The sequence below is a fragment of the Eutrigla gurnardus genome (assembly GCF_963514095.1).
Source record: "Eutrigla gurnardus genome assembly, chromosome: 21".
NCBI lineage: Eukaryota > Metazoa > Chordata > Actinopteri > Perciformes > Triglidae > Eutrigla > Eutrigla gurnardus.
In genome coordinates, this window is record NC_139932.1 from 18,352,085 (window position 1) to 18,365,805 (window position 13,721).

Here is a 13,721-nt window from a genome sequence, read left to right on the forward strand (position 1 = left end):
TTGTGCGACTTTTTTACTGTCCTATCGACCTACCATTGTGTCTTGAATAAAGTTTATATTATTATTATTATTATTTATTATTGTTATCATTTCAGCCAATACTCAAAAACTTCAAAGAAACTTAATAAATTCATGGAATATCTGGGAATGTTGTTGCTTGTTTCAATTTTAGTGGGGAATTCAGACTGCCCTAATTGGGATACATGTTTTTCAAAATAAAACAAGTATTCAATTGTGGTGAGATTGAGATATAATATTATTTTCTTTTTTTTAATTATTGCTTTCTATTGTTTCTCCTCTTTCCTTTAATTGTCTTATCTTCAGCTTTCACCTTTTCACTTTACTCCCTATTTCCTGGTTTCCTCTGTGTCCTCTCCTTAAATATTTCCTTGTCTCCTCTGTCCTCTCCTTCACGTATTTCCTTGTTTCCTCTGTCCTCCCCTTCACTTATTTCCTTGTTTCCTCCGTCCTCTCCTTAAATATTTTCTTGTCTCCTCTGTCCTCCCCTTCACTTATTTCCTTGTTTCCTCCGTCCTCTCCTTAAATATTTCCTTGTCTCCTCTGTCCTCTCCTTCACGTATTTCCTTGTGTCCTCTGTCCTCCCCTTCACTTATTTCCTTGTTTCCTCCGTCCTCTCCTTAAATATTTTCTTGTCTCCTCTGTCCTCCCCTTCACTTATTTCCTTGTTTCCTCCGTCCTCTCCTTAAATATTTCCTTGTCTCCTCTGTCCTCTCCTTCACTTATTTCCTTGTGTCGTCTGTCATCTCTTTCACTTATTTTCTTGTCTCCTCTCTCTGTCCTCTCCTTCACTTATTTCCTTGTGTCCTCTGTCACCTCCTTCACTTATTTCCTTGTTTCCTCCGTCCTCTCCTTAAATATTCCCTTGTCTCCTCTGTCCTCTCCTTCACTTATTTCCTTGTGTCCTCTGTCCTCTCCTTCACTTATTTCCTTGTCTCCTCTGTCCTCTCCTTCACTCTCCTCGCGCTTCACTTCACCTCTCGTCCTCGCCTTCTCCGTCCCACAATGCATTGCGTTTACTCGTCGGATCATGGACCAAAGCGGTAAGCGAAAAATACTCGGCGGCGGGGCGGACGTGAAGGCTGAAAACTTCTTTTACGCGGTTTATTTTCCTCCACGCAGTCACAGCGGCGGTCACAGCGGCTCTCCAGCTGACGCCGAGACTCCGTCCCCGCGGGCTGCTGTGCTACGACGCCCGGCGTTGTTGTTCCAGAGCGGGCGTTTGAAAAGCTAGCGCGCTGCGGTGCTAACCGTTAGCTTAAACTGGTGGCTAGCGATGGAGGAGCGCTACACAACACACACTAAAGTTAACGTTAAGTGCCAACGCGGACCAACGCGTTTACGCCCCGCCGTGGTTTTTAAAACGGCAAACACTGCATTTACCACAGTTTAAACGGGCGCAACAGCGAGCTGCGGTTGACTTTGCAGCGCGAGTGCTACATCACCGATGTTAGCACGATGCTAACTAATCTAGCAACGAGCGGACACAAGCTAGCGCTAACTGATCGCGTGTTTTCGGAATATGGGCTGAAACGTGTGACTCGTTACCCTTTAAAACTCTTCATCATGTGGTATTAAAGGCTCAGGCTGTTATAGGTGTAACGTGAACGTCACCACAAAGTTACAAGACATTTTAAGATGTGATAACTCGACCAAAAACAAATCCCATCAGTCACATTCCCAGCAAAACACGGAATTAATCACCTGAAATGTGATTTAAAGACGTCTGGAGAGGCAACGTTATCTCTCCCTAATGTCATGACGTGTTATCTTTTACAAAGTCATACCAGAAAGCAGCACCTCTGTCTAAATGCTGGTGTTTCCCCTTGAGTCCATGTTGTTTTATGTTTGTGGGGTTTTATTTGGGGATGGAGGTAACTCCTGCCCGTGGCTGTCAAACTTTTCATGTGCAATTATACATATGTACTACATTCTATGATACTACTACCTCAACAGCAGATACACAAGTGGACCGTATTGTGTTTTTATACACATACATTGTACTTTTATAGTCATTATTTTATACTTTGATGTATCTGCCCTTTTATTTATGAGCATGTTTCTTTCTTTCCTAACTCTTATGGAGCTGTGTTTGTGTTTTCTCTCCCCCCCCTTTTTCCTCCAGCAGACAATGATCTTCAAGGAAGTGACGGTTCTGGGAGTTTGGGCGGCCCGGATGTTCGCCGGCGAATCCCCATCAAGCTCATCTCCAAGCAGCCCATAAGGAGCAAACCTCAGCCGCGCGCCCAGAGACCCAGCAGCCGGCCAAGTAAAAGTGAGGTTGGAGACGACGGTAGGCACCGTTCTGCTGCAGGACAGGGTGCTCTCACACCTCACCCGTTTAGTTTGGTCAAAACAAACAGTCATTTAGGTGTGAAAGCACTCAGGGATGACTTGTTGGTGTCTTTCAGTCAGTGTTGGTGCTTTGCTTTTACTTTCCTCTTCTGCCGTATGTCACACATGACAGTTCAGGTTTTATTGGCCTCAAGCAGAGCATAGATAAACATGTATATCACTTAATATATAACAATGAGCCTCATTGTGACGGGTGAGACTTTGTTTGTTTGATGCACTCGCAGTTTATGTAATCAGGAACGTTTTATTTGTCCTCTTTTTACTTGCATTCTGTTAACCAGTGGACTCAGGACTAGGATTGGAGTGATTTGTAAATGGAGATGTTTTTTTTATTCATTAAACTGTGAAGAAGTCATGTGGTTTACCTCTACACCACCAGAGGGAACCGATGAATCACCCATTATAACCATGATTGACCACAGACTGCATAAGCTAGTCTCATTTATTGTTATATTAAATGCATTACGCTGATATTGATCGTTACTGACATGAAGGGAATATTCAACACCTTTTTAATGGAAGGCCATTAAAAATGCAACTGATTTAGACTTTAGTTTTTTTTTTTTCCTGCGTTATATTATTAATACTCGTCTCTTGTGTTTCAGATAACTTTGGCTTCAAGCAAGACGAGCGGTTCGACTGTGGGGCGAAATCTGGTGATGTGTTTGCAACTCAGAGGAGATTCCCCCAGGCTCTGTACTGGGACTACAAGGTAAACCTGATCAGACTGGTTGGCCCAGTTTGGGGACACATCCTCAGGGGTTTTAATGGTATCCAAATAACACTAAATTAGTGTGTTTTAATGGTTACCTGTTGTGGTTTTTTTCTACAGTTAAATTTGATTGGAGAACGGGATGAAGTACCGATCCACTTCTGTGATAAATGTGGGCTTCCTATCGTGCTCTATGGACGAATGGTATGTATTGTGTTTACGTGAGCTTTTTCTCTGCAGGAATTCACAGGAAAGTGTCTAACTGTCGTTCTCCGACTCCTCAGATCCCCTGCAAACATGTTTTCTGTTACGACTGTGCTTTGCTTCATGAGAAGAAAGGAGACAAGATGTGCCCCGGGTGAGTTTCACGCACACACATAACATTTAAACGTGTTGTGGTGAATAAAAAAGCAGTTTTGGAGTCGTTCATTTGAACTAAGACGCTCTGAGTGGTGTTGTAACCGACCATAGATGATCTGTAACCGCTTTAATGCTTCCCTGTCACTGATAACTGAACAGGTCTGTGTTGACATCAGGCAGCTGAGCTTTCAGCCACAGCACCACAGTTAACTTAGCTTAACTAAACCTGATGCAGCAGCATTAAGCTTAAAACCTCCGATGTGTTTGATTCCGGCTTTGTGTCACTGACCCTTTGTCCCCCCGTGTTCAGCCTCACCATGTACAACTGTACCGACCCGGTGCAGCGCATCGAGCAGAGCCAGCGCGGTTCCCTCTACATGTGCAGCATCGTGCCGGGATGCAAGCGCACCTACCTGTCCCAGCGGGACCTGCAGGCCCACGTCAACCACCGCCACATGAGGGCGGCCAAGTCCGGCCGCCAGGACTCCGTGCACCTGCCTCCCGCGTCCGAGGTCAGCGACCGTTTCCGCGTGCCTCCGCCTCACCTACCCAAGAACCACGTCCACCTACCCAACCCGCTCCAGCACAGCGGCCACGACCCCTACAGCCAGCCGCCCCCTCCCACAGGCCACGAAGTCCCGCCCCCCACTGCTCTAGGTCCCGAGACATTCCGCATCGCCACGGTAACGACCCGTAAGCACAGCAATCTCATCACCGTGCCCATCCAGGACGACTCTTCCTCCCGGGAGCCGCTCTCTGGTGGGCCGGGCCCCGCCCAGCCCCCCCACCACCACCCCGGGGACTATCCCGGTCAGCCACCTGTGGTGTCCCACTCTCACCACATGATGGCGCCACCGCAGCAGCACTTTGGCCCCCCACCTCCCCCGCCGCCACCCATCAACCACCCCATGCAGCATCCCCCCCAGTCCTCCGGTACCCCACACATGGTGTACAACCAGGCCCCGCCGCCCCCCATGTCCACAGCCCCTCCACCAATCACTCCCCCGCCGGGCCACATCATGGGCCAGATGCCCTATATGAACCACCCGCCCCCTGGACCTCCACCGCAACACAGTGGCCCGCCTGTCAACGCCCCCCCACCTCATCACTACAACCCCAACTCCATGCAGCAGTTCCCCGAAGACCAGGGCACCCTGAGCCCGCCGTTCAGCCAGCCGGGAGGGCTCAGTCCCGGCATGTGGCCCGCCCCCAGGGGGCCCCCTCCTCCACGAATGCAGGGTCCTCCTCCCCAGGGGCAGATGCCTGGTCCACACCACCCAGATCAGGGCCGCTACCGGCCTTATTATCAATAAACTGCCAACCGAGTGAACGGGCGTCGTTCTGCTCCACACCACTTCCTCTAAGTAATGTGATCGTAGACCTCAGGGTTCTAGGACTTTCATCTTGAGAAGACGTTTGCTCCCGAAAGCAAACGTGTCTGTGCTGCACATTTTAGTTAAATGTACCGAACTCGCCGCTCAACATACAATAAACTTGGCAGCAGCGCAGCAACGTCTCCCCCCTTTTCTTTTCTTTTTTTAATAGCGTGTGGTAAATATTTCTGTATATATGTCAGCTGACTTCACGCGTATGTACTGTACATTGAAAAACACCAACTATTGTCTCAATAAATTTTTAACAGCAGACACGTCATCTTTGTGTTGATGTGAGGAACCTTGAAGGATCACCAGCTGTTTTTTTTCGAGCTGCTGACTTTTGTTTATCCTAAAGAAACATCTGATGACACTGAACACATTTGAAACCAAATTCCTTGTTTAATCATGGAAATGTTTTTTGCATTCATGGAAGGAGACTGGATAAAAAAAAATCAACTTCAAAGGACTTTTAAACAGCATTTCAAAATAAAACTCACTCGATATACAAACTATTAGTTTTGTTGATTGTGTGTGTGTGGCAGTATGGAGAGTACAGTACAGTTTATTCTGTTGTTTGTTTTAGAAAGTAGTTCCTGGAGACGGTTGCTCTTCTACAGTTTGGTATCCATTAACTGCAAATAAAAAAGAAAGTGTGAGAGTTATAACAGAAGCAAAGCTCTATAACACACGGTCTGAAGGGGGGACCCGGGGGAACCCAGGACCAAACCAGCAGACCTCAGAACCTGCTGCTGTAAAATGACAGCTTTTCTAAAGGGACTCTGGTGCTCTTTGTCCACAGGGTGGCGCCACATTCACCCAAATGAAAGTTCCTCTTAAATGTCACAATCGAAAGCAATGATTTTTCAATTATGACACAATTGTCAGGTACCTTTAATTGAGTGTTTATTTTTTCTTTATTCCCTGCATTTAAAAACAAATCTGTATATTCTACTCCTTACATTTTCCAAAACCAGTAGAAATGTCCTTCATAAGGATACTTTGAGTACTTCTTCTGTTTTGAACAGGAAGTATCTGGACTACTTGAGTACAGGATGTCTTATCATGACCCAATGACCTTTTCCTCTTATGTTCAAGCTGAACCTGCAGAGCTCCATGATGCATTATCCGACGCTTCGTCATGTTTAGTGCTGTGGCGTGAACAAACGGCGTCCCTTACCACACGGCCTCCACCTCTGTGCTCCTCGTGACCTTGGAGCACGTGCAGCACGGCGTCGTGGAGCGTCGGGAAGAACATGGAGGTCAGAATCTCGTCGTCGAAGAAGCAGCAGCTGTGCAGTTTCTCCAGGATGAAGGCTGTTCGAACGAGAGTATTCAGTGATATAATAGTGAAATATTCTATTTTCAGAAATCCGGATGAAACACTCACCGTCACACGAGACGATGTAAACGGCCACATCGACGCGGAGGAACTCCTTCAGCGCCTGCAGAGAAAACCGTTCCAACGTGAGAAATGATCCCACATCGGTGAGTAGAGGAAGATCCTCTGTTAACATCTATGAAAAAGGGCAGATTTGTCTATTTTTGGCATTTATTATGCCAGAAAATATTTTTCAAATTTAGAGAAATTGAATTGAAGTTTGTGGCATGTTTTTATTTGGTCATGAATTACATCCCAGACGTGAAGCCTGCTTTTATTCAGTGTTTTTTCCACTTTGGGTCTGTTTGTTTTTTGGGAAATTAAAATGCCTCAAATTCACTGGTTCCAGATTTTTTTTAACCATATTTTTGCTGTTTTAAAAAATAATACTCGATTCAACTCCTGTCGCTTTTGGGCTGTCAGTTGGAAAAACAACAAATATATATTTGGAGAACATAATGTGTAGATTAATTTACATTAGTTGCTCTTAATTACCAGCGAGGACACCAACGAGACAAAGCTACAGTTTTAAATCACAATCAAAGGCAGGAGAGTTTAAAAAGCAGTCACGCCGGGCCGGTTGGATGAAAAGCTGGAGGTGACTTCCTGCCATCAAGACGCTGTGACATCATCATCACCACCACCACCTTTCCTGAACTCCGGGTCGTGACTTGGTACCGTTTTGAGTCCCTTCATGGCCGAGATGTCCAGGAAGGAGACGGCAGAGAAGTCCAGGATCAGACTGTGGAGGTCCACTCGGGGGACGACGACGTCGACGGGAAGCTCGCCGCTCCAGTTCACCTGGACAGGAAGGTCCTTGGGGTCGGAGGGCAGATCCTGCACATGCATCATGATATATTGATATAACATGATGTGATATATTTTTTGGGGGAACACTTTGAAGGACTTCTCACCTCTGTGTCGCCACCATCCTTTTTCTGCAGCAGCTTCTGGATTTTCCCGACGGCCTTGTTCCTCTTCCTCAAAACCCTCAGAGGGTTGAACCCGACCTGGAACGAGTCACATGTTGGCGTCGCGTCACGAAAACAGTAAACGTAGGAGACTCATCGTACGTACGGCTTCCACAAGCTTTTCCCTGAAGAACTCCACGTTGGCGAAGAAGATGGGCGACGGGATCCTGAAGATCTTTACTCCCTTTGGTTCCAGCATCTGAGAAAGGAAGCGTCACCGTAATCAAGGAGGTGATGGGGTTGTCATGGAAACGGCCTCGGTGGAGGTCTAGTCGACGTACTCACATCCAGGTAATCTTTGCGGTCTCGGTAGAGGTCGGTCCCCGGGAGGTTAGCCAGCACCGAGCAGCGGGGGCTACCAAGACATCAAGACGGTCAAACAAATAAACATCACTTTATTCTACACGATTAATATTCCCATAAAAAGAAGTAAAAATCTGTAAATGATGAAGAAGGTTATTATCTATCCAGGAGGAACAGCTGGGGTTAATAGTCTCCAACTTGGAAGCACAACACTAAATCACCAGTTTAAAGGGACAAAAAGATTGTAAATGCATAATTACTTTATAATTGTTTTATACATTTGTATATTCTTTCCATCCACTACAGTAAATCCAAGATTTTCCTCATGATTTCAGTTTTGCATGTTTAGAAACTTCAAAGTCTAATGAGCTTTTAGTGGGATCATGAAGACAACCGAACCCAAACTCTCATTACAATTGAGTCCTGAAGACGACGGTGAGCAGCTCCACCCCCAGGCCCACCGCTAAACCCAGATCCAGTCCCAGCAGGGTGGCACCCAGACAAGTTCCTACCCAGACCACCTGCAGACAAACGCATGAGGTCAAACAGCTGAGTGTTAAAGTCATCTTAGTAGCTAACTAGCATTGGTAAATCAGCAGGTAAGCCCCGCCCCCTAAAGCATCCCCTGCTTTCTGGTCTGGTGGACTCTAAATGGACCATAATGTACTAAATGAACATCATGCTGGATTGAAGAAGACTTGAAACTAGAGATTGAGACCATAAACTCATGTTTACAATGTTTACTGAGATAATACATCAAGAGAGAAGTAGGACCATTTTCTCATAGACTTCTATACAACCAGAGAGGAGTCGCCCCCTGGTGGCCAGCAGAGAGAAGTAGGACCATTTTCTCATAGACTTCTATACAACCAGAGAGGAGTCGCCCCCTGGTGGCCAGCAGAGAGAACTAGGACCATTTTCTCATAGACTTCTATACAACCAGAGAGGAGTCGCCCCCTGGTGGTCAGCAGAGATGAGGACAGTTGAAGGCATCCGTTTTTAGCATTGACATTTTTTAACTCTTACACATTCGGGTTTGTCCCGCCTCCACAAGTACGGGATTTCTCTGAACTGCATCAGCATCCCCTTCAGGTTGACGATGACCAAGGCACCGAGGACGGACTGGAACCACGTACAACAAAAACATGTCAAGTTCTCTTCTCTCTCTCCATATAAGGAACATACAACAAAATGCAGTGGAGGCCGTCTCACCCTGGGAAGCGGCTCCAACAGGAAGCCGAGCGCCACAGTGACGATCATCGCCATCATGGCTGAGATCAGACCTGCAACCTGCAACAACACAAAGTTAATGTTTCATTCAGGCAAATAACGTCGTATAAACCAGGTGGTAACATTGCACTGAACGTAGTGAGCCAGTAAACCTGCGTTTTGCCTCCGGAGCTCTCCTGCACCGCCGTCCTGGAGAGCGCCGTGCTCGCCGCAAACGACCTGAAGCTCGCGCCGAAAATGTTGCTGACCCCGAAGGCGATGAGCTCCTGGGAAACAACGACACGAAGGCAATGTTCAACCCCATTTTATATCTTAATGACCAAAAGTTATGTTTTTATATATATACAGCCACCTGGTTCCCGTCGATGGTGTAATCATGTTTGATGGCGTAGACTTTGGCCACAGAGAAGGCGACGGCGAACCCCACGATGGCGACAGGAAACGCCTCCATGGCGCTCTCCCGGAAGACCTCCATGTTGGGCGCCATGGGCGACTCGTACCTGCAGGACGATCGCGTTTTGAATTGTGCTTTTGAGTGCGTTTAGAAGGAGATGTTCGGCTGATTTTCAGCTTCTCAAAATGATCGTTTCTCCAAAAGTAAAGAAGTATTTTTTGAACCACCTGAAGAAAACATTCTGACATCTAATCTTCTCCCGACAGCATGAAACTTACCCACTAACCATTTTTCCGACCACCTCGACGTCGTATCTCGTCTCGAAGTCGAAGCCGTAGGAAACGCCACAAGCTATAACTGTCTGTGTGAGATAAAGAGATTATAGACCAGAGATCTTCAACCTGGGGGGGTCCGGGACCCCTAGGGGGTCTGCAGAGTTACCTTACATCATCATTACAAAGTACTGTTATACATGGCACTACACATTATTATTGGCCAGTTTAATAAGGAACACTATATGATATCTAATAGGGGGTCCCTCCACCGGGTCTCTGTAGGCCTTGGGGGTCCCTCCATTGGGTCTCTATAGGCCTTGGGGGTCCCTCCACCGGGTCTCTATAGGCCTTGGGGGTCCTTGGCCTGAAAAAAACCCTCTGTTCTAGACCTGAACCCATAAGGCCACAAATAAAGGACTGGGTCGTCTTATCTCACAGTTTTCAGGTCGGTAGTTCTCGGGTTCTCATGATCTGATCCCCCTTTTTGTAAGGTTTCCTCACCATGACGACCTCGATGGGGACGGGAACCGGCAGCTTGGCTCTGTATCGGTCGTTCAGCTCCTTGACGATGAAAACCACCACCATGATGACGATGGACATCACCAGGTCGCAGACGTTGGTGGAGGTGATCTGGACGAAGATCTTCTCCAGGGTCTGCACAACATCGGAAATACAATGCAGGTCAGTGGGAATTTAGTTTTTCATCATTTTCCACTCGTAGTTATTTGAACTGGTGTATAAAGCCTAAATAGCTAACTAGCTAGCTTCCAGTTTGCGCTAGCTAGTTTGGTTTAACGCTCAGAAACCACGTGAGTTTGAATCAATTACACTTACAATGTTTGTCAATTTAATTTTGCACATAGAAAAGTAAAAATTTGTCGTATAGCGGTTGAAGTATCAGACTGAAAATATGTTAAAAAAAAAACTAAAAAAAAACCTTAAATACGTAAATCGGTACCAGGATGTTACGCCACTCACACTAACAACAGGTCTGTCTCTCCTGGCTGATAAAAGAGTCTGGATAAAAAACAGATAAAATAACGTTACATTAGTGATGGAACGTAACTTAGCTAGCTAGCTAGCCAGCCAAGCTAACGGCCGTGTACGAACACAATTATTTGTCTTTCGCAGCTGACCACCGTACATATTTTTTATATATTAATTTTCTAGCTGTGAGTAAGACGATTGATGTCACTCTTATGTCTGTGTGGTAAAAATGAATTAACGTCCAATGGCCCGTTAGCTTAGCTTAGCATAAACTCTACGGATTAAACGAAACAATATACAAAATGACAATTCATAAATTTTAGAGGTGCAAAACAAGATGCCCCCCCCCTTTTCCAATATTTGTGCTAAGCTAACAGGCTAACGGCAGTATAATTTCGTACTTTGAGCACAGACTTGAGGGTGACATTGATTGCTAATTGGATTGCTAATTGTTAATTGGTCATGAGATCAGAAGCATATTTCACAACCAGTCAACAAGTCCGACACACGCCAGACTCACATAAATGATGGAGAGCGGACCGCTGAAGCCTGGCACCGTCAGCCCCAACACAAACTTGAGCTGGGAGACCAGGATGTGGATGGCGGCTGCCGTGGTGAAGCCGGACACCAGGGTGTCGGACAGGTAGACCACGATGAAGCCCACCTGCAGGACTCCCATCGCCAGCTGGAAGAGGCGGGATAAAACACACATCAGAAAAACTCCTCCCAGAACATGGGGAACATTTTTGGGGTCTGGGAAGTCTACCTGGAAGATCCCCATGAGGAACGTCATGGAGGAGGCTACCAGGACTCTCTGCTGGTCCTGGGTCAGGCCCTCGAAGCCGGTGATGTTGGCGGGAGGCCCGTTCTCCGGGACCAGACGGGTCACCACAGCTCCCACCATGAGGCTCAGGACTGGGAAGGATCCTGGGAAGGAATGGGGGCGTGGAGAACCGCTATCTTATCTCCTCTTGATAAGATCCGATAAGATCCGATGAGATGCGATATGATACGCTTCTGCTCGATGACAGTAAACCTGTTTATTTTCCCGTACCATGCATGACATACCTACAGATATATGTCTGGAGGTGCCGAGGAAGAAGTAGGTCAGCATGGGGAAGAAAGCCGTGTAGAGTCCGTAGCTCGGAGGCAGCGAGGCCAGCAGGGAGAAGGCCAGACCTGATGAGACCGCAACAGAACCATTCCAGAACCAACAATTCAACAATATAGTTTTAATTCAACAAATATGGGGAAAAGCAGACAAATGATCAAACAAATGACACTATAGTTTGCTCCTTTTTATTTTTTATGCCTCATATTGTATTTTTATATTCTCATAATGAAGATAGAGGCGTAGTGATCCTATCAGTTCCTTCCTGTTGCTGCTGCTCCTCTTTAACACCTTTTGTAGGATCAATAAAGGTTGATCTCATTTTAACCCATGAGAAACCACACATTCATCCTTTAAGGAAAACATATATTTTATTCATAATTAAATTAATTTGAATGTGTGTTTAGATGGGCTTTGAATGAACAGGAATGTAATCAAAATGATTTAATCAATTAATTGAGCAGCTTAATTTGTGTATAAACGATATATATTTTCATAACTTGCTTCTTATAAATAAATGGTCCGAACTGTTTAAATGTAACATGGGGCGTTAAAGTTAAATGGAATTGTTAAAAAGGGTTTAAATTGACCTTTTAGTAACAAAAAAATAGAATTTTTTAAATGAGCCAGTTCTGTTTAACGTCCATGAATGTCTCACTTTCCTGGATATCTAAACTGTCTAAAACGAGCAAAGTTCAAATTTAAAGATTATGTAAATGTTTTTTTAGAAACTAATTCATGACAAGTTTCTAAATCAGTAATCTATAATCATTGGCAATATTCTGTGATATATCCATACAACAATAAAAAGGTGTATTTTAATAGACCAATGGCTACGATTCTCCCCTAAAATGAGCCGAAATGTCACTTTAGCTGCTCTCAAGTCACTGATGTGGATCCTGGAGGACTCACCTTGCATGATGGCCACCAGTCCGGTGCTAATCCCAGAGACCACATCACCCAGCAGCCACTCCCGGACCCGGTAGATCCTCATCCAGCCCACGACGGGCAGAAGAGAGAGCGCCGCATTCTTGGCGCGCTTTGAGTCGCACCTGGAGGTCACACAAAAAAAATATATACAAAAAGCTCAAGATGCCGTTATGAGGTCAAACCAAAGACCCTGATCCGGGAGGAACCTCACGTCAGATACTCCTTGACGTGGTCCAGGGGGGTTTTGTGCAGCCTGTAGACCTTCTGGTGGTCTTGGGCCAGGCCGTCCTCTGAGTACACCGGTCTGGCCACGGCGTACTGCCTCCTCGGCGCCGCCATCCTCACGCCTGCAGCCGTCGGAGCCGGGCCTCAGGTGTCGGAGGAGTCCCAGGGGCCTCGGGTGTCGGAGGAGTCCCAGGGGCCTCGGGGTGGGAGGTTCTGAGACGGATTCCTGGAGGAACCTTTGCACGGTGCTGCAAGCCTGAGCGGCGTCTAATCTGTGATCTGAGATCAATCTCATCGCCGTGTCACCTTTTTTTTGTTTGAGCTCAGTTGAATCATTAACACGCATTTATGGTTCATTGTGTTGATGGGTCATTTCATCTTTCTGTGTCCACTTTGGTTTCATGGAGACGTTTTAGCTCCAAATGTTTCATTTTCTTAGTATTCTTAGTTTGAGCCTAGACTGTGTTAAACAACAATTTAAGAAAAAGTGAATAATCTGCTCCAATCAGACGTCAGAGGTTGGTGAAGCCCCGCCTACTTCGACCAGAGAGGAAAATGTGGGCAAAAAACAACATGATCCAGAGACGACTTCCTGTATTTAAAAATAAAAATAAAATTTGGCACAAAAACGTTCATTGAAACAAAAAAACAACAACCCTGAAATGGTTAAAGGCCCAAAAACACATTTATTGTTGATAAAATCTGAACCAAACACCAGAGGAGGGAAGTAACCAAGTACAAATACTCCATTACTGTAGTTAAGTAGAATTATCAGGTATTTGTACTTTTACTTGAGTTTTTATTTTTCTGACATCTTTTTAAACTTTTCCTCTGTCAATTTTAAAAACAAATATCTGTACTTTCTACTCCTCACATTTTCAAAAAAGGCTCATTACTTTAGTTTAAATACATTTGAGGAGAATACTTTGAGTAAAGAAGTATTTGTACCTCTACTTTTATTCAGGACGTCTGTACTTCTGACTCCTGATGAGTTTCTGACACATAAACTACATTTTCCCAAATTTGAACACGACTGCTGATTTAGTCCTGAGAATATGATGCTATAAAGAAATACTTCATGCAAATACACAGAAAT

General features: G+C 45.6%; 3 protein-coding genes across 4 annotated transcripts in view; 1 reads left to right on the forward strand and 2 right to left on the reverse strand.

The window, feature by feature from the left end:
• The first annotated feature begins 1,021 nt into the window (after positions 1 to 1,021).
• On the forward strand, positions 1,022 to 5,330 carry cbll1 (Cbl proto-oncogene-like 1, E3 ubiquitin protein ligase). 2 transcript variants are annotated; one of them, XM_084039271.1, is made up of 6 exons: positions 1,022 to 1,061; positions 2,144 to 2,311; positions 2,979 to 3,085; positions 3,206 to 3,289; positions 3,370 to 3,443; positions 3,756 to 5,330. In XM_084039271.1, the coding sequence occupies exons 1-6, from the start codon at positions 1,049 to 1,051 to the stop codon at positions 4,756 to 4,758; spliced, it is 1,449 nt and encodes a 482-aa protein (XP_083895397.1). In that variant the 5' UTR covers positions 1,022 to 1,048; the 3' UTR covers positions 4,759 to 5,330. The 2 variants fall into 2 exon arrangements, with proteins under 2 accessions (XP_083895397.1, XP_083895398.1); XM_084039272.1 differs by having other exon boundaries at positions 2,144 to 2,293.
• Positions 5,331 to 5,432: 102 nt separating this feature from the next.
• LOC311032228 (chloride anion exchanger-like) lies at positions 5,433 to 12,739 on the reverse strand (the record flags this gene model as incomplete). The annotated part of the gene is made up of 19 exons (XM_084038864.1): positions 5,433 to 5,453; positions 5,999 to 6,135; positions 6,209 to 6,263; positions 6,878 to 7,036; positions 7,114 to 7,209; positions 7,277 to 7,369; positions 7,456 to 7,525; positions 7,888 to 7,994; positions 8,500 to 8,595; positions 8,686 to 8,763; positions 8,856 to 8,969; positions 9,056 to 9,203; positions 9,376 to 9,458; positions 9,874 to 10,026; positions 10,880 to 11,044; positions 11,126 to 11,286; positions 11,428 to 11,538; positions 12,383 to 12,522; positions 12,612 to 12,739. 19 exons carry the CDS (start codon positions 12,737 to 12,739, stop codon positions 5,433 to 5,435), a joined length of 2,115 nt encoding a protein of 704 aa, XP_083894990.1.
• Positions 12,740 to 13,691: 952 nt separating this feature from the next.
• pmpcb (peptidase, mitochondrial processing subunit beta) overlaps positions 13,692 to 13,721 on the reverse strand; it is a 49,642-nt gene continuing 49,612 nt past the window's right edge. Inside the window, exon 14 of the transcript XR_014599110.1 lies at positions 13,692 to 13,701. The gene's annotated coding sequence lies outside the window, so the exon portion shown is untranslated. The remainder of the gene's footprint in view (positions 13,702 to 13,721) is intronic.